This window comes from Nerophis lumbriciformis, linkage group LG09 (assembly GCF_033978685.3).
Source record: "Nerophis lumbriciformis linkage group LG09, RoL_Nlum_v2.1, whole genome shotgun sequence".
Lineage (NCBI taxonomy): Eukaryota > Metazoa > Chordata > Actinopteri > Syngnathiformes > Syngnathidae > Nerophis > Nerophis lumbriciformis.
In genome coordinates, this window is record NC_084556.2 from 32794018 (window position 1) to 32818629 (window position 24612).

Sequence of the window (24612 nt, forward strand, 5' to 3'; positions counted from 1 at the left end):
GGAATGGTGCCGTTTGAGCAACTTATTTATTGTTACACGTTGCTGTTTGTGCTTCAACTACACACGACAGTTGACGGGCGCTCAGAGGCACATTTGATCATTGAAAATGATGCTGATTTGCCAAAATAGGCGGAGAAGTTGGAAATTGTGAGGCCGCACATAATTTGCGTGAATTGGTGCGATCGCAAATTCCTGAAGGGACTGAACAGTAAATGCATTGCTGTTGACACTTCATGCTGCTTAGCGGTAATGAGGTGGAAAATATTAACACATGTCGCAATTAATTTTTCCATAGAAAAAAACCCTTTGGTTCTCTGATTCTATGTCAATAAAGTGGTTCAATATATGTATGTATATATATATATATATATACATATATATATTATATACACACACACATATATATATATATATATATATATATATATATATATATATATACACACACATATATATATATATATATATATATATATATATACACACACATATATATATATATATATATATATATATATACATATATATATATATATGTTGATATTTTGTCATCTTTTAGTAGTGTCGATATAAGTGGGGCCGACTTAAGCAGGTTCCACTGCACTGTACCCTACATACATACTGTATATGTATGTAAGTGTTAACAAATGTAAACTCTAAATGTACTGTATGAAAAAAAAAAAAAGTATATATATATATATATATATATATATATATATATATATATATATATATATATATATATATATATATATATATATATATTATGGCTGTCAAAAATAACGAGTTAACTCGTGATTATTCACAAAATGATCGCATTAGTCATGTATATACATACACAGATTAGTGCTGTCAAATGTATTATGTATTTATAAGTGCCGTCAAATGATGCATTTTTTAAATAAAATTAATCACACTTTTAAATTGTGATTAATGATGATGAATCACAGTAAATTACTTGCTGGCATAATTTAAATTAACTAAAAGAAACACCTCAACATTTTCACACAAATTGTCAGAATAGCATATACAAACTTTAAAAAAAAAAAGTTTCACTAAAAACACAATTTATTTGCTCAAATCTTGGTAACAGTATTACTTAAAAGTCACTTTGGGGTGTGTTTTGAATAAATATATATGGAATATGAAGAAAATAAATTGGGTGATTAACCTGTGTTAATACATGTTTAGTGCCATCATTTTTTGTGATTAATTACCTGCATTAACTTGTTATTTTTGACAGCCCTAATAAAAAAATAAAAATAAAATTGTAATATGCATTTTCTTGCATCTGGATCATTTAAGATGCACCTTCAGCGTACTAAAAGTATGTTCAGTTGTCTAGAACGCGCTTAATTCAACAACATAATTATATACAGTACATTTGGACATTTACATTTCCTGACATTTACACAATAAAGTGCTCTGCAACTTTTCCCTTAAAAACATTACAACTCTATCCTCATTATAATTTGATTTTGATTATGTAACACTCCACCACTAATTTTGTCAAATCATTACTCTTTTCCTGTGAAACTACAACTTTCTCCTATAACAATATGAATACAATTTAAGACATTTTCCTTGTAGAAATACAGCTAATGTTCTGACTTTATTTGCATGATATTTTGACTTTATTATGAAAAATAATGAACTTCTTATAATTGAATTGGTTTTTAGTGTTTGAACATTTTCTGTGATGTTTGTCAGGCGGACAAGATGTGGCTTTAATCCACTTCTCTGGATGTTATTAAAAAAAGGCACTGGGGGTGTGTCTACAGCTAGAATGCAGAATTGTCAGTAAGAAAAAAGCACGAAAAACAACAAGCATCATCATCCCGCTAAAGTAAAAAAAAAAAAAAAAAAAAATGCTATTAAGATGTAATAATTCAGTCATTTTGAAAACTTAAAAAAAAAGAGACAAACCACAAACAAAACTCATGATAAAAACAGCTGCCATGATTGAAGTTTTGAAAACAAGGCCAATGCAAGGCTCTGCCAATTCAGAGAACATTCAGAGAATCAACCGACCTGACAAGGTTGTTGGTGTGGCGTCAAACAACTACAGCAGTACCTTTTAAAGACCCTGTGAGCCAAGACAAATGTGAGCTGAGGTAGGATAGTGACGACTTTTCCACTGAGGCTCGCCTCAGCAAAAATGAAGATTGAGCAAGTGAACAAAGTACCAAATTGAGCGATCAAGTTAGTCGTAAAAAGAGAGGAGGCACACCAAAAACCAAACCCTGTGTCCTAAAAAATGGGCACACTTTCACTTTCCTTCTGTGAGTGTTGTCCTCCTGATCATCCAAAACACAGAACCTTGGGAAAAGATTGACACTTTTTGTTATGAATAATGTTGACAAAGCGGAGGCAGGAGCTGAGATAAAGAATCGTCTTGTTGTGGCAGCAGAGAAGAGAGCACGACCACAACGTTCGACTGTCCATTCTGGCTCCTGAGTAGCAGCAGCGTGATACAGTGGAACCCGTTTATGTTGACGCCCCTCGGATTTGCTTGATTTACAACCGCTTATGTCGACAAACCAAAGTCAAAACTAAGCACTCCTTAATAACTTGTCACAAAAGGACAATGTGACATTAAATATTTTTCCTCCATTTCCACTTGATTCTTCAGTTTTCATGTATTCTACATTTGTATTATGGCTGTCGAAAATAATAAGGTAAATCGTGTAATAAATGAAAAAACAAATATTGCATTAATAATGTGTATATGCTGATTAATCACATATTTGAAATGCACATCAAATGAATGCTGTGCATTTCAAAAACATTTAAAAAAAGTTCCTGGATGACATTCTGACAGTAAAATTGTGTCCAAATATTGGGCTTTGTTTTAAAGGGGAACATTATCACAATTTCAGAAGGGTTAAAACCATTAAAAAACAGTTCCCAGTGGCTTATTTTATTTTTCGAAGTTTTTTTCAAAATTTTACCCATCACGCAATATCCGTAAAAAAAGCTTCAAAGTGCCTGATTTTAACCATCGTTATATACACCCGTCCATTTTCCTGTGACGTCACACAGTGATGGCAATACAAACAAACATGGCGGATAGAACAGCAAATTATAGCGACATTAGCTCGGATTCAGACTCGGATTTCAGCGGCTTAAGCGATTCAACAGATTACGTATGTATTGAAACGGATGGTTGTAGTGTGGAGGCAGGTGTCGAAAACGAAATTGAAGAAGAAACTGAAGCTATTGAGCCATATCGGTTTGAACCGTATGCAAGCGAAACCGACGAAAACGACACGACAGCCAGCGACACGGGAGAAAGCGAGGACGAATTCGGCGATCGCCTTCTAACCAACGATTGGTATGTGTTTGTTTGGCATTAAAGGAAACTAACAACTATGAACTAGGTTTACAGCATATGAAATTTATTTGGCAACAACATGCACTTTGAGAGTGCAGAAAACCCCTTTCAGGGCTGTCTGCATTTAAATGTTTTTAAGCTAAATTATTGGTAAACACAGTTTATGTATAATAATTTACGTAAAATCGCGAGTAATGAATAAAGTTTTCATCAATTAATATATTCTGTAGACATACCCTCATCCGCTCTCTTTTCCTGAAAGCTGATCTGTCCAGTTTTGGAGTTGATGTCAGCATCTGCTTTAAGTGTCGCAGGATATCCACACATTCTTGCCATCTCTGTCGTAGCATAGCTTTCGTTGGTAAAGTGTGCGGAACAAACGACTGACCATTTCGTCGGCTTTCCCCACAGCCTCGTATTTTGAACAAATTTCGTCCAATTTCTTGCCACTTTCGCATCTTTGGGCCACTGGTGCAACTTGAATCCGTCCCTGTTCGTGTTGTTACACCCTCCGACAACACACCGACGAAAGTGAGAAAATGGCGGATTGCTTCCCGATGTGACGTCACAACGTGACGTCATCGCTCCGAGAGCGAATAATAGAAAGGCGTTTAATTCGCCAAAATTCACCCATTTAGAGTTCGGAAATCGGTTAAAAAAATATACGGTCTTTTTTCTGCAACATCAAGGTATATATTGAAGCTTACATAGGTCTGGTGATAATGTTCCCCTTTAAGTTCATTTAAATTATGCATATGGGTAATAACCTATGTTTAATCATGTTTAAACCAAATTCAAAAGTGTGATGAAAAAAATAATCTAACAGCACTAATTTTGTTTTATATCTTGACTAACATGACGATACAGCATGCGCAAATCTTTTTTTCCCGGTGGCTAAAATTCCTAAATAAATTTGAATCGGGTGACTTTTGTTAGTTGCTGTGGTCGAATCCAGGTAACTAATACTGTCATGCTTTTATTTTGACGCTTGCTTTGCACTGAACAGGAAGTCACTGTCTATTCTTCTTAAGGCTGTGTAACTGGTTTCATGCTATTGAGCGGTAACAAAGAAGTGAATAATACTACAACAGATAGACATAAAAGGAGTGACTTTTTATCAAATAGTAAAGTTGAAAAAAAGCGATGGACCATGTATGTCGATGTCGGCTTAAGAGAGCACTTTTTAGTGATGAAACAAACACGGCGGATGAAGACTTGATGAGTTGGTCGACATAAGACGGGTTTCCGACATAAACGGGGTGGACTTAAACGGGTTCTACTGTATTGTGGAAACAAGTTGTCACACTCCAGATTCCTCCTCAGATCCTGGACACACATACAAATACACACACAGAGAAATGTAATTCAACATAAAACTACAATGATATTTTATTATTAAAAAATTGGTATGTTCCGATCCGATATTGATATTGGATATCTGTCCGATATAAGCAATAAAACTAGTTTGTGACATATAAGCTCCGATAGACAGTCAGTTAACATGTCAAAGTCCTCCAAGAAGCACACAAGGTGACCTTAGCTACACAACAGCTAAGCACACAATCGCACATAGGCTAGTTGCACATTACGTAATACATACAGTACAGGCCAAAAGTTTGGACACACCTTCTCATTCAATGCATTTTCTTTATTTTCATGACTATTTACATTGTAGATTGTCACTAAAAGCATCAAAACTATGAATTAACACGTGGAGTTATGCACTTATGACAAAAAAAGGGGAAATAACTGAAAACATGTTTTATATTCTAGTTTCTTCAAAATAGCCACCCTTTGCTCTGATTACTGCTTTGCACACTCCTGGCATTCTCTCGATGAGCTTCAAGCACACCTGTGAAGTGAAAACCATTTCAGGCTCATCAAGAGAATGCTGGGAGTGTGTAAAAACGTAATCAGAGCAAAGGGTGGCTATTTTGAAGAAACTAGGATATAAAACATGTTTTCAGTTATTTCACCTTTTTTGTTAAAAGTACATAACTCCACATGTGTTCATTCATAGTTTTGATGGCTTCAGTGACAATCTACAATGTAAATAGTCATGAAAATAAAGAAAATGCATTGAATGAGAAGGTGTGTCCAAACTTTTGGCCCATACTGTATACTAAGTATTCAAGGCAGAAGCGTATTATAAAGTATCCAGTAACAAATGTGTCTGCATCATTGAACTTACTGTCTCATGCCCTTAATTAAATGAATTATTGTGTCCACTAATTGTTGCCAAAACACAAATCAACACTCCACTTCATAAGCATTAATGTGTCATAAGGTTAGTGTTTTTCATATCTACAATTTTTCTCTGAGTAATTTCACTTAATCAAACCTTTTCTAACATTCCACACTACAAAATAATACAAGTATGTAATATTATCGTATCGGATTAATGTCGGTACCGGCAAACACTCAAGACTCCAATGTCTGTATCGTATCGGAAGGGATACGTTGTTACCCACATTAAAAATGTGTCATGAAAGATCAAAAGAACACACTCACCCTGATGTTGGTATATTTTTTGACAACATAAACAAATGTCTGTGTTGCGATCTGCAGCGAGTTCATGGTGAAACCTGCAAGGGGCCCACTCAATGGAGGTCCTGGTGCCCAGAATCTGAGGCTCAGGGTGGACCTCTTGGACTCGTTTTTGCCACACAACGTAGGACTCGGCACAGCAAGGCCAGTCGTCGATACCACCCGAGTCCAAAATAAGAGGTACGGGAAAGGGGGCTGGGTGCGGTTCAGGGGGAGAGCGGCAGAATCCTGAACTTTGGCCGTAGTGGACGCGGCTGCTCCGATCTTCCTGAAGGTCCAAGCTCTGGTGAAAGCGAGCGGAGAGGGAGTCTCGCATACAGCCTCGCCCCAGAGCTGTGGTACTGTGTCCTTGGTGATAGCAGTGGGTCTGTAGCTTCATAGGGACAGGAGACATCAGGACCGAGGGCCCTGAAGAGCTGCTCGGGTCCTGATCCTGATTTTCTGTCCCACACACCTTAGTACAGTCTGGTTTTGTGCACTGGCAGTGACTAAGCTGAGGAGGGCAAACAGATGGATCTTTGTCCAAGGGGAGTGAAGAAGGTGCAGATGTTGCTGCTGTGCCACCCGGCTCCTCATCTGAGCCCTGGCTGCCCTCCCCTTCCTCATAGTGGTGGTGTCTATGGCGGTGGTAGTGGATGTGGCTGAACACAGTCTGTGGCTGTTCCTCGGGGGAGCCCACTTTATTCACCACCAAATCCACAGACCTGGGCCTGGCCTGGGCCTCCATCTCCAGACTGTTCCTCCGCGGGGCTCGCCCTGACCCCGGCCCATGATACACAAACGGATCGTAGTCACTGCTCAACGAGCTCCGGAAAGTGGACCAGCTGCCGTAAACTCCCTGCATGGACACATCGGTGCAATTGAGAACCGAGTCGCTGGAGGAGCCGTGGCACGGCCCCGAGCTGGAGTCGCTCGCCGGCCCGTCTGCCAAATATCCGCTGCGGTCCGTGTGGTAGCTGCCGCCGGAGCAGCTGCCCTCGTCTAGCCGGCCTGGAGCGGCCACTCTGGCTGAGGCGCTGTGGTGCATTCTGGAGCTGGGTGTGCTACGCTGAGCTGGGCAGGATGAGCGATAGTTTGGACAGGACCGGCGGGGGGTATAGTGGTGGGTTGAAGTCCTGCAGTTTCCGCCAGTCCTCTGGGGCCTCCTGGGACCCTCTGCGGGAAGGTGGTACTCACAAGGGGCGCCCAGAGGCCTGCTGGTGAGCAAACGTAGCGTTCGGCTGTCCATGGGAGAAGAAGCATTGTAGTAACCGACAGGGGGATAGGACCCCGAAGGTCCACGAGGATAGTTGGGTCTCATAGAGAACGGGATGGCATGCTGGGGGAAGGGGTGGTTTCGTGGGCTGCTGTAAGGCTGCGGGTGAAGGAAACTTCGTTCTGGACTGGACAGAAGTCTGTTCCTGTGTGGCTGCCTCTCTGTCCCTGTAGATGACAACTGTAGTTCAAATACATCCAACACTAATTATTTATTTCATTCATCATAGTCATTAATAATCTGAAATGTAATTTTTTACATAAGATTAAGCTGTGAATCTTTGGGCACCGCATGATTTGATTTGATTCGATAATTGGGGGTAACATTTCGATTCAGAATCGATCTGTACCGATTCTCGATTCAAAATCAATACTTTTTCAAGAACATTTGGTGCCACTTCTATGATTAACTACATTCCTCCACAAAATAGAAAAAGAGCCCTGATAAATTGTTATATTACTGGTTTTAATGAATACAATTCTACCCAAAAAATCTGTACAGCAGACATGGGCATCTACATCAACAATATGATTTTTACGAGTGGCTGGACAGGACAGATTTATATAAATAAATAATATATATGTTTTTTCTTTTTAAAAATAGATTTTTGAAATGTTTTAATCGATTAACATCGTTACAAATAAAAATTGCGATTGATTAGAAAATACATTTTTTGGACACCCCTATTATGTAGACCTACATGAGTTAGTCTTAACTAAAATAGGCCTCGTCCTCTTGTACACTGAAAAATGTACTGATCGGTGTTGGGAAATAAACACAGTGTACCTCAACTTGAAACAAGATGTTTGCGATAAGAGCTGTCTCTCGGCTAATTGTCATGCTTTATATTGCAAGCAAATAATTGTGTTACCATTAGTTAGTGTAGCAAATGTCACAGTGAAACCCGTAGAGAGCGCTAGCATTATCTTACAGCTAAAGACTGGCATAACTTTGTTTTCCAACCATGGGAAGGAAGAAAATGAGGGCGAAGGTTTGTGCTGAGAAGAAGCGGATGATATCCATTGAATTAAAAAAAGAAATGATCAAAAATACGACAGAGTGGGTAGTTGACTACGAGTGTATCACTGCTTGCTTGCACCATACTGAAGCAGAATGAGTCTGTCAGCCAAGAATGTCAAATTAATATCCAAAACGGCTGACATTTATCAATGAAAATATGAAAAAGATGCCGATGGTGTGTTTGACTGAGAAGCAGCTGGAAGGAGATGTCATAGAAGTCCACTCTCCAAGATAAATGCTGTACATTACTACATTATTTCATAAAACTACTGCAGTTGTGTGCACTTGTTATTAGTTTTGCCCACTTGGTGGCTTTGTTGCTATGAGCGACAAATCTTGCGTTTTTTTCTGGTGTTATTGGAGACTTTTCTTGTGTTTTGGAGACTCTGAGATGAAAGCATGCTGCAGTTACTGCCCCCCCCCCGTTCCAAAGCACTCACAGGCAGTCAGTCTAACTGCAGCTGGTGCTGCACGAGCAGAGCGGAGAACCTCAACACTCAAAGCCCAGACTGCAAATGATTTGTGCGTGTGCGAAGCCACTGTGATTACTGCTCTGGCTTACAAAGCATTAATCCAGACTAATGAAATCCGCATGTGCACAACTGTTGCTTTGATTTCCAGAGCAAGATGTAAATGAAAATATTAATTTACTGTCATGTCACCCTAAAATGATTCACTGCAACGTACCAATCCTATAGTTCATGTTAAAGAGACAGTCAATATACAGCAATCATGTCACAACCATCCAATCTTTTGATCACATTTGATACTCTAACATTTTGATTAAGAAAACTAACTAAGACTGAACAGAAGAAAGTTTAACTTGCAGTTCTGATCATAATAAAAAGACGAAAAAACAACACTTTTTCTCTATCACAACCTCTCTCCTACAGCATCCATTGCAATCCATCCATCCATCCATTTTCTACCGCTTATTCCCTTTGGGGTGGCGGGGGGCGCTGGAGCCTATCTCAGCTACAATCGGGCGAAAGGCGGGGTACACCCTGGACAAGTCGCCACCTCATCGCAGGGCCATCCATTGCAATCAATTATGTAAATGCAGCGATGATGTCATCGAGCAACTTCTATCGACTTTAAGGACAGCCAAGAGCTACTTTCCTTACAGAGGATTTGGCAATACTGCTGTTATTAATTGCGCATGCAGTTTTAGCAGATCACCCGCAACACGCTCCCACGAGTACATACATTTTTTTTTTTAGTTTGCACACGCTATTTAGCACTTGTTATTTGGGACCTTAGTAGCCCTTTTGTTTTGTGTTGTGTACATTCTCTTATCTTTGCATGTCTTTGATAAAGTTGCATTATTACTCAATAGGTATACCCAATGAAGCGTCTGGAAATGGGCCAATGCTCACCCAAGATGTTGTGCATGCACAAAGGACAGGTGCGGCGCTCCAGCAGCCAAGGATCAACACAGTCTTTGTGAAACTCATGAGCGCAGGAGATGATCCTCAAATGCTTGGTTGAAAAAGGGAGAGGCATTAAAATTAGTGTTACATCCGTTTAAATTGTGTTATGTATCCTGAGGTTGGATCCCTCTTACTTGGCCGTCCTGGAATTCCTCCAGGCAGATAGCACAGACTGGGCTGGAGTTGGAACTGCTGCCATGGGAGCGATGTGTGCCCGAGCAGCCCTGGGAGATGTAGGTTTTGGTTTCCAAACGACTAATAGCATTGACGGTTTGCTGATGGGCCGTGTCCTGCATTGACAACATTGACAAATAGTGCAGGTTAGAAATCGTAATTGAAGGTTGAGGCTTTAACAGTGTTGCCACTTTCACTTGCCCAGGTTCTGTTAGATTTGCACTTGTAGCGAAAAGCAAAGATGAGGACGATGGTCAAAACAGCCAAGACAACGGTAAGGAGGATGCCCACGTCATAATGTGGCTGAAATGGGAGCACATGTTTATGGCATTATAATAACTGTGGCATGCAAAAAGAAGCAACATAGTCATCACTTATTGTTTGAATCTAGTCGCATACATAAAAAATATATGGGGGCAACTTTGCTACATTTTGTACATTAAAGATGCCAAAACCAATCCAATGGAGGTCAATATGTGTTTACTAAGCAAAATATACATATCTTATATGTGTGTTGTTGGTGCAAAAGCAAATTAGTGTAATATCTAAACCATATTAATTAGGGATGTGTCGCTCAATCGGCCACCGATGAGTATCAGACGATTATCTTGAAAAAGTATGTGATTGCCATAGCCTTTCAATGCCGATCACAGATCCCCTCTGGCTAATTATGTATTCATTTTTAGTACCACGGCTGATTAGACAGCAGCTAATTATGTATCTGCTACATACTGTAAGTTAGTAAAAATCACCTCCATTACGGTAAATGGAGCAATCAAAGCTGCTCACACGGTCACTGAGGTGGGCACTATGATTGACATGTCAACTTAATGTGTAATATATTCATGCATGAGAACATTTTGTTGTAAGCTGTGTTTGTTAAAATCATGGTTGTGTTTTACAAATGATGAAAGATGTGAAGAAGAGCATGTATTGTCTATGTGTTATGATGTAAATGAGGTGTGGTTGTAATGTATAATAAGTATGTGTCAACGAAAGGGCATTTTCATGACTTTTTCTTAATTTGATTACATGCTATAGTATAATTGTATTGTTATAATTTTATTGCATGTTTTTTGTATCTCTTTAATTTTGGGACTGCAGATGGAAATGAGCTATTTAGCTATAATCTGGTGCAGAACATATCGTTCTTTGAGCTTAATGTTTCTGTGCATTGTCCCTTCAAATAAAGACTAAACTAACTAACTAATAAACTGTATTTATTGATATCTTAAAGATGTTGTTCGCTACTTCCCCACAGTTACATTTTTTAAAGCCAAAAATATAACAAGAACACCACTGGCTAACTTATGTTAGTTACCATTAGTGGTTTAACAGAACACATTAGTTTGACAACTGTACAAGGTAAATGGTACATGGGTTGTACTTGTATAGCGCTTTTCTACCTTCAAGGTACTCAAAGCGCTTTGACACTATTTCCACATTCACTCATTCACACACACATCTACACATTGATGGCGGGAGCTGCCATGCAAGGCCCTAACCACAACCCATCAGGAGCAAGGGTGAAGTGTCTTGCTCAAGGACACAACGGACTTGACTATGTTGGTAGAAGGTGGGGATCGAACCAGGAACCCTCAGGTTGCTGGCACGGCCACTCTCCCAACTTCGCCACGCCGTCCCCTGGTTTAGGTAATAACAATTTTTAACCGGCCCGAATGAAATGATTGGTGTTTACGGCGGTCACTCACTCTCATCAACACGTAAGTGATGCGAGCGCGTGCACACATGAAAAAGCAGTCCAAGAGAACAATTTGCAGTCATGTTGTTGTTGTTATGATAGTTGATACATTCAATGACAGCTAATGCTAGCTATCCAAATTGCTATTATTAGCTAACAACAGCTAAAGATAATGTGCGTGCATGTGTTGCGTACGTACATAATTACATTATTACGTACAAGAAGCCGTTAGAGGGCGGTATGTACTGTGTAAAATACATCGTAAAGTTGGCGCCCTCTAGGCATCTGTGTAAATGTTGCAAACAGCCCCGTTAAGCATTAAAGTACTAAGACGAAGCTAAACATACCAAGAGCAAGCAGGAACAGGCACGCTAATAGCTTAGCTAGCCGCTGAGCCAGCTACAAACAACAGAAAAAATAAGTGCTTATCGTATTTTTTGGACTATAAGTCGCAGTCTTTTTCATAGTTTGGCCGGGGGTGCGACTTATACTCAGAAGCGACTTATGTGTGAAATTATTAACACATTACCGTAAAATATCAAATAATATTATTTAGCTCATTCACGTAAGAGACTAGACGTATAAGATTGCATGGGATTTAGCAATTAGGAGTGACAGATTGTTTAGTAAACATATAGCATGTTCTATATGTTATAGTTATTTGAATGACTCTTACCATTATATGTTACGTTAACATACCAGGCACCCTTCTCAGTTGGTTATTTATGCCTCATATAACGTACACTTATTCAGCCTGTTGTTCACTATTCTTTATTTATTTTAAATTGCCTTTCAAATGTCTATTCTTGGTGTTGGGTTTTATCAAATACATTTCCCCAAAAAATGCGACTTATACTCCAGTGCGACGTATATATGTTTTTTTCCCTTCTTTATTATGCATTTTCGGCCGGTGCGACTTATACTCCGGAGCGACTTATACTCCGAAAAATACGGTAGTAGAGTTGTGTAATACAGACAATATATAATATAAATGATTAAAATTGGCCGGCGACAGATCTTTTAATACTATCGTTTTATCGTGCATGTTGATGACACATTCTAGCTGTGTCCCGCAAATTTGACAGCGACAAACAAACAAACGCATCCTCAATGCAATGTAGTGTCCATGCTAGCAGCTAACGTCCCTCCACAGTGTGTAGCCACTTCTACATTAGCAATCCTCGCCTCCACGGCAGCAAATAAACATTTTTTTTTACAAGTGTCATCCCTGGAGGACGAGTGATAGCTAAAGATGCTGTACTACACACCGCAGGAGGATATGCTAATCACTAACTGCATACAAATATTGACAGTAACAATACCAAGTAAATGATCAGTATATGGTTGATACTACAGTGGTTAGATACATGTTTTCTATATCCATCCATCCATTTTCTACCGCTTGTCTTTTTCGGGGTAGCGGAGGGTGCTAGAGCCTATCTCAGCTGCATTCGGGCGGAAGGCGGCGTACACCCTGGACAAGTCGCCACCTCATCGCAGGGCCAACACAGATAGACAGACAACATTCACACTCACATTCACACACTAGGGCCAATTTAGTGTTGCCAATCAACCTATCCCCAGGTGCATGTCTTTGGAGGTGGGAGGAAGCCGGAGTACCCGGAGGGAACCCACGCAGTCACGGGGAGAACATGCAAACTCCACACAGAAAGATCCCGAGCCCGGGATTGAACTCAGGACTACTCAGGACCATCGTACTGTGAGGCACATGCACTAACCCCTCTTCCACCGTGCTGTAATCAAAAAATATTTTGTCGCTTTTGTTACTGTTCAATCAGGAAAATAAGTCCCTGGAGACTGGAGGACTTTAAGGGCAAAAACCGAACGATTTAAATCAGAGTCAATAAATGGACACAATTCAACTGATATTCTAACACCGCTATCCTGTGTTTTTGTCTGATTATAATTGTGATCTAAAATGTCAATATCAGCATTGGTATGACCAATAATGCCCCTGTAACTACTTAAGGACTCCCACATTTGTAGTATACCCCAAAACCAATGTAAAGTATCGAAACAACAGAAGTATAAGCGCTTATTACATTTGAACAGAAGAGGAGACAGAACCATGTTACAACAGAAAATAACCAGCTATAATATGGAGGTGAATCAGGGTCAAAAGTTTTGTACCTGAAAAAATTTACTTTGAAACTGAAAATGCAGGATTAGATGTTGAGTGTTCTGATGTGAAATAAAAAAAATAAAAAATTGAAACTGTAAAAAATAAAAATTTAGTTTGAAAAAATTGAAAGATCAAATGTGGAATTAAATTATGGAATGGATTAAGCAAAGCAATCAAACAATGTACTAATATGATCCACTTCAAGAAACTCTTCAAACTTAAAGTGTTTACAAAGTTGTCAGGACGTGGACTATGGAGTGGTTGTTTTCCCGAGATGCAAGTGAACTTGGACCGGACATGGCGTGAAGGTAGTGACATCTTTTATCTTAAACACTAACAAACTACAAAAAAAGGATACAAACAAAAGGCGCGCTCACAGGCGGAGATAAACTTGGCTAAGAAAACAAAAACTAGGACAAAGGCAAAACTATGGACGTGAAACTAATAAACACTTACTGTGGCATGGCATGAAGCATGAACTATAGTGGACATGAATATCATGGGTAGCAGTAGCATGGATGGATAGATAGGAAATGTCACCAGGATGATCAAAAGACACAGACAGGCTTAAATAGCAGTGACATGATTAGTGACAGGTGTGCGCGTGCAATTGAATCAGCTGTGTGACATGAAACAGGTGCGTGACATGACAGGTGAAAAGTAATGGGTTGCTATGGTGACAAAACAAACAAAAGTGCAAAAAGAGTCCAAAAACAAAACCGAACATGACAAACAAAACATGATCACACAGACATGACAAAAGTACAAAGAAGAAGAACCATGATAAACATTCTGAATTTATTTCATCCATCCATTCATTTTCATAATAATCTTACTCATCTCACTATATGAAATGTAACTTACTTCACCGAGTACTATTTATTTATTTTTATTGTGATTACTTATGGAGTATATTGTGAATAAATTGAAAACAGGAAGTGAACAAAAGTTTTAGCAACTGTTATGTAAAAGAAAAGAGGTAGGATTAAATAAGCTCTGCTTCTTCCTACTCCTTTTCCAACATGTTGAAAAGAGAAACTGGAAATTGTGATGTATCATGTTGTATGCAAGCACGTTCGAAATAAACTCAAACTCAACTCAACATGTGAAATATCAAAATAGATGAAAGTGAAGAATGAAAATAAAGAATTCATTCAAAAAACTTAAGGGTGACTAAAAAATATATTCAACTTGAAAAAAAAAAAACGGTGTTCATTTCTTTTTATTTTGAATACCATCCATCCATCCATTTTCTACCGCTTATTACCTTTGGGGTCGCGGGGGGCGCTGGAGCCTATCTCAGCTACAATCGGGCGGAAGGCGGGGTACACCCTGGACAAGTCGCCACCTCATCGCAGGGCCAACACAGATAGACAGACAACATTCACACTCACATTCACACACTAGGGCCAATTTAGTGTTGCCAATCAACTTATCCCCAGGTGCATGTCTTTGGAAGTGGGAGGAAGCCGGAGTACCCGGAGGGAACCCACGCAGTCACGGGGAGAACATGCAAACTCCACACAGAAAGATCCCGAGCCCGGGATTGAACCCAAGACTACTCAGGACCTTCGTATTGTGAGGCAGATGCACTAACCCCTCTGCCACCGTGAAGCCCATATTTTGAATACACTGATGTATATTTCAACATTCAACATCAAAACCTGAACTTTCGGTTTCAAAGTACATTTTTTCAGGTACAGAACTTTTGGCCCTGATTTACCTCCATTCTATTAACAGTAAATTAGCAAGTAGATTAATAATAGTATATTAATAATAGTTTTGAGAAAATAATACAACGCAAACATCGACAGCCAAATTAGACTAGGGGCCTTTGCAACCCGTTTTGAAATGGGTATATTATCATTTACAAACCATATAATACATTGTGATACATACTGTTATCGCAGGAGGCTGTAATGTATATATATATTGTTATCATTTTAAATTTCGCCCATCTCTACAGCTTCAGGAAGTTGAAAAGGTGGAGATGGAACTGATTTATGTTTTGTACGTGGAGTGTTAATTTGTGATTTGTGATTTTGGTCAAAATAATTCATTAAATTCAGGGCATGACACAAAGTTGAAAGATGCGGACACGTTTGTTACTGAATACTTTCTACCACATGTCTGTCTTTGTTACTGAATACTTTCTACTATATGTCTGTCTTGGAGACTTTGTATATTTGTACTATAATTATGTGATACTTGTTCGCATTGACAAATGTCTTTCGACTGTTCAATTCGAAAACACATATTACATATGTCTAGCTTGGGTGCTAGTGTGTGCTTAGCTGTTGTGTGGCTGCTAACGGCAAGTAGACCATAGTCGACAATGTTTACCTTTTCACAAGCAGAGCTCAAACTTGTGTGCTTATTGGAGGACATTCAGATGTTGACTAGCTGTTGAGTTGTGTACAAGTAAACAAACTGCACAACTACTTATATGATCATATTTGTTATTTTTGCTGATATCGGGGCCGATATCCGATATTGATATCGGATCGGTACACCCCCAATAATAATGTTTGTATTTACTAACAACGCTAATGTTCTATCTTACCCATTTGGGCTGCTCCACCAAGATCTCAATACAGACTTGAGCTTCCTCGTTCTTGTTGACCAGACCCATCAACTCCTCGGCATCGTCAGCGTCCACCAGCACGACTGGGCGTGGAAGGGAGTCCGCTTCTCTCAGCTGTGTGTGACACACAGAAATATGGCAAAACTAGGACTCGTCTTTGTCCTTGAAAGAGTCTGGTGTCTTTGTAATCACCTCAGCAGCTGCATTTGCATCATCGCTGACATCGAAAATGACAGCCTGAGCGCCCTTGTCCAGTGCCATGTGAGCCTGGAGGAGAAACCACAAGATAGACAAGGCTTATTCAACTGAATATGCACAAGAAAAGTGTGACAAGTGTAGTAGTAGGCCCACTTCTGCAAAGGCTGGACTGACAGCGCGAAAGCATCACTAGGTGGCAGTCACGCTGAGGGAAAACTAGTTCAGCTCTCCTCTGAAAACATCATAGTGGGAAACTACAGTTCCACTTCCTGTGCTTAACCATTCTAATCAACGAGAGAGGAAAAGGCAATGCATAGCAAACAATTCCTTACACAAGTGTGAAAGAAATAAAAGAGGGTAAAATGGATGGGGGAAGAAATAAGCCTATGATGATCTACCATGCAAGATACGTCAGAACAGGAGTATCCAAAACGTATTTTCACCACAGGCTACGTACTGAAAAACCAAAGAATACCATTTTCCTTTGGTAATAAAAATATTCAAATATATATAGAGCTAAATTGGCGGCAACCATTTTGTACAAGAAAATATAAAATTTTGAACTAAACACTCAAGTTTTGATTTGGAAAAATCAGAACTAAATTGAACACAAAAATCCGTCAAAATAAGATTTAAATCTGAAAAAAAGAAGCTAAAAAAATACCAGCATGAATCCCAATTATATGCAACTTTAAAAAAATGTGTGCTCTTATTTTCATTTTTGAAATACACATAGATTTTTTTTTCTAAATCATCATCAAAACTTGATTTAGAAAAAAATATGTGTTGTGTGTGTATATATATATATATATATATATATATATATATATATATATATATATATATATATATATATACATACATGTATATATATATATATATATATATATATATAATGTATATATATTGGTTTTAACTGTAAAACCAGTGATATTAGTTGCTTGCATGCTTTACAGCAGTTATTCTCTAATGGTATGCCAAATAATCACTTAACTAAATATCCAAACACAGTGTTACTGTTTAAGCTTTTTGTAATGTTACAGTGACAAAAATATGAAATATAATTGTTAAATAAATAAAACCTCTGCCTTTTTTTTAATACATAGTTAGGCCTAATACACTACTTTATTTTAATGTTAGTCAGTGTAGTGGTACTTGGAGAGCCAAGTGTTTTCTGAAGTGGTTTGAGAACCACTGCACAGGTGTAAAACTCAAGATCTGGGGGACAGATCTGGCCCAACACATCATTTTATATGGCCCGCGAAAGCCGGGAAATAATATAGTTTGTGAAATACTTTTTTATTTTAATTATTTATCTCAATTTTGAAAGAAAAAAATACAAGTACTGCATGTACAGCAATTATATTTCTGCTTGACTTTTACATTCAAAGCAATCCCCCATATTACACACTGTGAAAATGGCAATACATCTTACAGTAAAAAACTGCCAGCTCATTTGCCAGAATTTTGCCAAAACAAAAAAAAAAGCCTATTTATATATATACCGTATTTTTTCGGACTATAAGTCGCAGTTTTTTTCATAGTTTGGCTGAGGGTGCAACTTATGTATGTGTGAAATTATTAACACATTACCGTAAAATATCAAATAATATTATTTAGCTCATTCACGTAAGAGACTAGACGTATAAGATTTCATGGGATTTAGCGATTATGAGTGACAGATTGTTTGGTAAACGTATAGCATGTTCTATATGTTATAGTTATTTGAATGACTCTTACCATAATATGTTACGTTAACATACCAGGCACCTTCTCAGTTGGTTATTTATGCCTCATATAACGTACACTTATTCAGCCTGTTGTTCACTATTCTTTATTTATTTTAAATTGCCTTTCAAATGTCTATTCGTGGTGTTGGGTTTTATCAAATAAATTTCCCCCAAAAATGAGACTTATACTCCAGTGCAACTTATATATGTTTTTTTTCTTCTTTATTATGCATTTTCGGCCGGTGCGACTTATACTCCGGAGCGACTTATAGTCCGAAAAAATACGGTATATATATATATATATATATATATATATATAATTTTTTTTTTTAATATTATTATAGAAAATGGATGCATGGATTGATTATTTTTTTGTCTATGCATTAACAATGTTATGGTAGGTTTATTTGAACGGACAGAATATTAACAAACACATGAAATAAAGGTTGTGTATTTGATCTCCAAGCAAACCTTTGTTTGCTATATAACTGGTTGTGTACATCTCAGGAGTACATATTACAAAAAGGTAGATCTGGGCGAGATGACCTAAAAATAAAATACGTTTTTTTCACAAAAAATAGATTTGATACTTTTACCCTGCTTCTTAAAGAAACCAATACATACAAATAACAGATAATTCAAAACAAGTTTTGCTTTAATTGATCAAAAACTAGTAGCTTGAAATGAGACAAAAAATGCCACAGTGTACAGGATACATGACATGAACATACACTGCATCTTACCCTTAGCAAAATTACAACAAACACAAATTGCACTGTGTATAGACTAATTGTCAAATAACTAAATTAAGAGCTTGCTCTGGACAGCAAAACATCCGTAAACAAAAATGTAACATTACACTTTAAATTCTAATAAATAATCTCCAGTATTAAGATCAATAAAAAGCTAACTTAAATATTCTGTTTTGAATCAAATACATCTGTAAACAAAAATGGAGCATTGCACATTGTATGCAAATAAATAATAAACTCCAACATTGAGAGGGCGCTATAGTTTTAGTATGTGGGCAGCTTTATCGACGTGCAGAGTGACCGCTTTAGTTATAGCTCTCATTTGTAATCCTTTCTTATTATACATAGTATCTTAAAGGGGAACTGCACTTTTTGGGGGGAATTTTGCCCATTATTCACCATACCTATGTAAGACAAAAACAAATATGTTTTTCTTTTTTCATGCATTCTAATTAGTAATACATGGCAAGTACAATGAAGCTAATGGTAGTCACCAAAATATTCACCAAGTATTAGCCATGTTGTTATTATAAACACTAACGTTAAGGAACTACTTTTAGCGCTGCCGTGATCATAGAGAGGTAACTAGCTTATGCAGCTATTGCCATACTAGGCTGGTGAGCTGCTTCATCACCTTTGAAGTGCTAAAAATTAATTAAAGATTGTAAATCATGCCTCTCACCTGGATCGTAGAACGTTAAGGCCTTAAACCGAGAAGTTGGTCAACTATGACATTCAACAGAGAAACGTGCTTGTTAGCGTCTTTAAAAAAAAAAAAAAATCTGCATGAAGATTATGATTAATTCTTCATTTAAATGTGATTGTATAGTAAGGGCCAGATTTACTAAAGGTTTGCATGTACTAAAGCACGTGCAAACCTGTTAGCACACGCAAAGCTGATCTATTAAATGTGTGTAAAGCGCATTGCGTCTGTTAAGTGAGCAGAATAAGGCGTGCAATCCATTTTGCATCTCAGTCTTCATGAATATGCAAAATATATGCTGATCATCAAAGCACCCATAATATGGGAGAAGATGCAAATACAATTATTTACCACGCGCAATGTGATTTATCAACACTCATCACTGTTTAGCGTTTTATTTAGCACGTGTGGGAAGAACGTGCAAACTGCAATTTCCTTTTACAATTTTATAGCCGCTGGATGACTTCAGGGGGCGAGTAAAATGAATTAAATTGATGCATTTTGGCGTCTGTTGGTGTTTTTTTTCATGGCCTTCCTTTTTTCATAAAAGTATATATTATCAACATGTCTCCTACATGGAAAAAACCCCCTCAAAGAAGTATACATTTTTTTGTATTTAGCAGAGTGATGTGCAGCCTCTCAGATATAAGCGCACCTTATTATGTTCATAGTTTGTATTTCTTGTTCAGCCTTTAACAATAGTGATGCTTATGTGTTTCACTATAGTTAGATCTGGTTATCAACGTGTAGCTCATTCTCCGTGTATTCAGGCTCACCAATAAAAGGCTTTGGATCATCAAAGTAGTCTTTGTTGTCTTTCATGAAGTTTGCCATGATTCGTAGTTGTTAAATTAAGTTAAAGTACCAATGATGGTCACACACACACACTAGGTGTGGTGAAATTTGTCCTCTGCATTTGACCCATGCCCTTGGAGATGAGGGGAGCAGTGAGCAGCAGCGGTGGCCGCGCCTGGGAATAATTTGTGATTTAACCCCCAATTCCAACCCTTGATGCTGAGTGCCAAGCAGGGAGGTAATGGGTCCCATTTTTATAGTCTTTGGTATGACTCGGCCAGGGTTTGAACTCACGACCTACCGATCTCAGGGCGGACACTCTAACCACAAGGCCACTGAGCAGGTTGTTGAAGGAAATAGCGAAAGTCGTGATGCTTAAATTGAGTAAATTGTATGAATAACAATGTTATGGTAGGTTTATTTGAACGGACAGAATATTAACAAACATATGAAATAAAGGTTGTGTATTTGATCTCCAAGCCAACCTTTGTTGTTTGCTATATAACTGGCTGTGCACATCTCAGGAGTACATATTATTGTCGAAGGAAATAGCAAAAGTTGTGATGCTTAAATTGAGGACAATATGTAAATATTACATGATTGTATGAATGTGTCTGTTACTACATTATATATATACTTACAGCGTGTATATAAGTTGATGGAGGATTTCGGAGGTTTTTCTATTAGCTTCACTGATAGCTGACATTTGCTAGTGTTTATTTACTAGTTAGAATGGATAAAAAAAACAAAAAAACATAGGAATTGTGAAAATTCCCCCAAAAGTGCAGTTTCCCTTTAAGTAAATGATTCCACCATACTAGGCTGCTTTTTTGCAGGAGTTTGTTCATTGTTACGATCTTGTTCGCCTACTTGTTGCATTTACCCCACCTGGCTGGATGCCCCTTTTTCAGATGCTGGAATAAGTTTGTTGTGCTGCTGTCTTTTTCAAATAAACTTTGCAGTGTGCTGTCAATTGTTGCACGCCTTTTGTCACAAATCCAAACCACTGACGACACTTTTCTTTTCTTTCTTGCTCTTGTTAGCAGCAGCCATGTTGTCGCTGTGTATGTGTGAATCTCTGCTAACGAAATGACGGGGAGGACAAATGTTACAGAGGCTCCTGGGGATAAAAAGTATGTGGGGCAAGAGGAGAAAAACATTAAAAAAAAAAATTAAAATCACCTGCAACGAAAAACGTTGATTTATTGATAAAATCGATGAAACGCCCAGGTCTTAACTCATTCTCTTTCTATGCCACATCAATGTGGAATGCGCTCCCAACAGGTATAAAAGAAAGTGCATCTCTATCCTCCTTCAAAACCGCAATAAAAGTACACCTCCAGGCAACTTCAACCCTAAACTAACACCTTCCCCGGATTGTTGTTAATAATCAAATGTAAACAATCAAATGCAGATATTTTTCTTATACCTTCTGATCTCTCTCTCTCTCTCTCTCTCTCTCTCTCTCTCTCTCTCTCTATGTCCACTACTTGCTGTACATATCCTACCAAGTCAGACCTACACTGTTTCAATATTCATTTCTCTGTTGTTCTCAATTGTTGATGACTGATGATAACAACCAAACCTAACCCCTTCCACCCCTCCACACCCCGAATTGTAAATAATGTAAATAATTCAATGTATACACCCTGATGATTATCTTGTGTGATGACTGTATTATGATGATAGAATATATGATAGTATATATCTGTATCATGAATCAATTTAAGTGGACCCCGACTTAAACAAGTTGAAAAACTTATTCGGGTGTTACCATTTAGTGGTCAATTGTACGGAATATGTACTTCACTGTGTAACCTACTAATAAAAGTCTCAATCAATCAATCTATCACAAAATGGTCATTCTGCGAACATCTAACAAAGAGGGTAAACATGTGAACGCCTAGTCAGCGATTCCAACAAATGAGACGTGTTCACACACACGCACGCACGCACGCACGCACACACGCACACAAGCACACACACACACACACACACACACTTCTGGGGTAGGACTGGTGGAAGGTAAAAATGTCACTCCGTTGATCTGTTTAACAAGTTAATGAAAAACCTTGTTTGTTTAGTGCCGCCGTTGAACTCCGATAACTTTTTAACACTTCAAAAGGGGAAAGTTAATACATGACAAGCAAGCAAGAAACAGATACCTCCTTTGTGTACATGAGATGTCATAAAGGAACTCCTCCCGCACCTCTGCCTCTCAAAACAGGCATAAAACAAGAGCACAAAGTGTCCATTCTTTGGCTTTGTATTTGAGGTTTTTATGCTGCCACTAAAAAAAGAATGAATAACTATTTGGGCACTTTTTATTTATATTTTCACAATATATTTTAATTGTATTTCTGTACAGTGTTGCAGACACATCAACCTCCATATTCTTATTTTATTACAAGAAATGTACATTTGCAGTAGAAAAGGAAGACATAAAGCCCAATGTGTTCAACAAGTTGTGTTTTACATAAATGCATTAAATATAATGCTGAAAACTCCAAATGTATTTTGTTTTTGTTGGTATCCGATTAACCCATGAACCGAAAAAAGTATCGACAGATTAATTTGATAACAAAATAATCGTTAGTGGCAGGATTAATTGGGAACTGCACTTGAGACATGACATGACGACAGATGGATTTAAAAAAAAAAAGTATTGTAAATATTTAAATAAACGTAAATAAACGTCAGCTTACAGCGGTGTCAATGGGAGGTCCTCTATGCCGCCCATAAAATTCAATAAATAACCATCCAAAAAGCGCCAACAATGCTCCATTCACATTTCGTGACTTAAATATTAACCAAGTATTATAGATATTATTATCATAAGCGCTAATGCAGATTAACAATTTATAGCGGCGATGTGACACTACTGTGTTCCCTATGTTTACATCATTGAGTGGTCAGCTGCTTCTCTACTTCCCTGCTCTTTGGAAGTTTATTATAGATCGTAAATCATGCATCTCACCTAGAAAGTAGATGGCTGAGGATATATTCCGACAAGTTGGTACACTTTGACAGCCATTTAGGACCTGGAAATGGCTAGAACGACACGTATAGACGCTTATATTTTCTTTAAAAACGCAAAAAAATGTATACATACATTTAAAGCAAATCTATTACTATTGAATATAGTATTAACATATATTTTTCTTACATAATATTGTTTTCCTCTATTTTTAAATTGTTGCTGCTTATTGTATAATGTACTTTGTTGGGAATTGTTTTCCCTAAAGATTTCTCCAATCCTTTAAGTCATTCTTTCTTTTATCAAAAACAACTGGCAACAAATGTAGCATCTATTTCTGTTGGTATTGTAGACTGTACTTGTGTTTAGACACTCTTTACTTCTGTTGCTCTATGTCCACGACCAAAAGCGGGCTGCAGAGAGCATTATTTTTGCAAATAATAATTAACTTAGAATTTAATGGCAGCAACACATTGCAAAAAAGTTGGCACAGGGGCATTTTTACCAGTGTGTTACATGGCCTTTCCTTTTAACAACACTCAGTAAACGTTTGGGAACTGAGGAGACCAATTTTTGAAGCTTTTCAGGTGGAAATCTTCCCCATTCTTGCTTGATGTGCAGCTTAAGTTGTTCAACAGTCCGGTCCGGGGTCTTTGTTGTCGTATTTTAGGCTTCATATTGCGCCACACATTTTCAATGGGTGACAGGTCTGGACTACAGGCAGGCCAGTCTAGTACCCACACTCTTTTACTACGAAGCCACACTGTTCTAACACGTGGCTTGGCATTGTCTTGCTGAAATGCACTCCTCACCACCCAGGGGGTTGAACAAGGGGATGGGTCAAATGCAGAGGGTAATTTCACCACACCCAGTGTGTGTGTGACTATCAGTGATACTTTAACTTAAATAAGCAGGGGCGTCCATGATAACGTTGCTTGGATGGCAACATATGTTGCTCCAAAACCTGTATGTACATTTCAGCATTAATGGTGCCTTCACAGATGTGTAAGTTACCCATTACTTGGGCACTAATACACCCCCATACCATCACAGATGCTGGCTTTTGAACTTTGCGCCTTTCTGAAGTGTTCCTGAGCCCAGTGGTGATATCATTTACACACTGATGTCGCTTTTTGATGCAGTACCGCCTGAGGGATCAGGCGGTCCGTAATATCATCGCTTACGTGCAGTGATTTCTCCAGATTCTCTGAACCTTTTGATGATATTACGGACCGTAGATGGTGAAATCCCTAAATTCCTTGCAATAC

General features: G+C 38.2%; 1 protein-coding gene across 1 annotated transcript in view; it reads right to left on the reverse strand.

Moving 5' to 3' along the window:
- Nucleotides 1-775: 775 nt before the first annotated feature.
- The window catches only part of rnf43 (ring finger protein 43), a 227099-nt gene continuing 203262 nt past the window's right edge, over nucleotides 776-24612 (reverse strand). Inside the window, exons 3-9 of the mRNA XM_061963291.2 lie at nucleotides 16382-16456; nucleotides 16169-16303; nucleotides 9962-10063; nucleotides 9721-9876; nucleotides 9533-9635; nucleotides 5846-7303; nucleotides 776-4660 (exon numbers count right to left, since the gene is read on the reverse strand). Coding sequence (XP_061819275.1) covers nucleotides 4635-4660; nucleotides 5846-7303; nucleotides 9533-9635; nucleotides 9721-9876; nucleotides 9962-10063; nucleotides 16169-16303; nucleotides 16382-16456 — 2055 coding nt within the window. The 3' untranslated portion in view covers nucleotides 776-4634. The remainder of the gene's footprint in view (nucleotides 4661-5845; nucleotides 7304-9532; nucleotides 9636-9720; nucleotides 9877-9961; nucleotides 10064-16168; nucleotides 16304-16381; nucleotides 16457-24612) is intronic.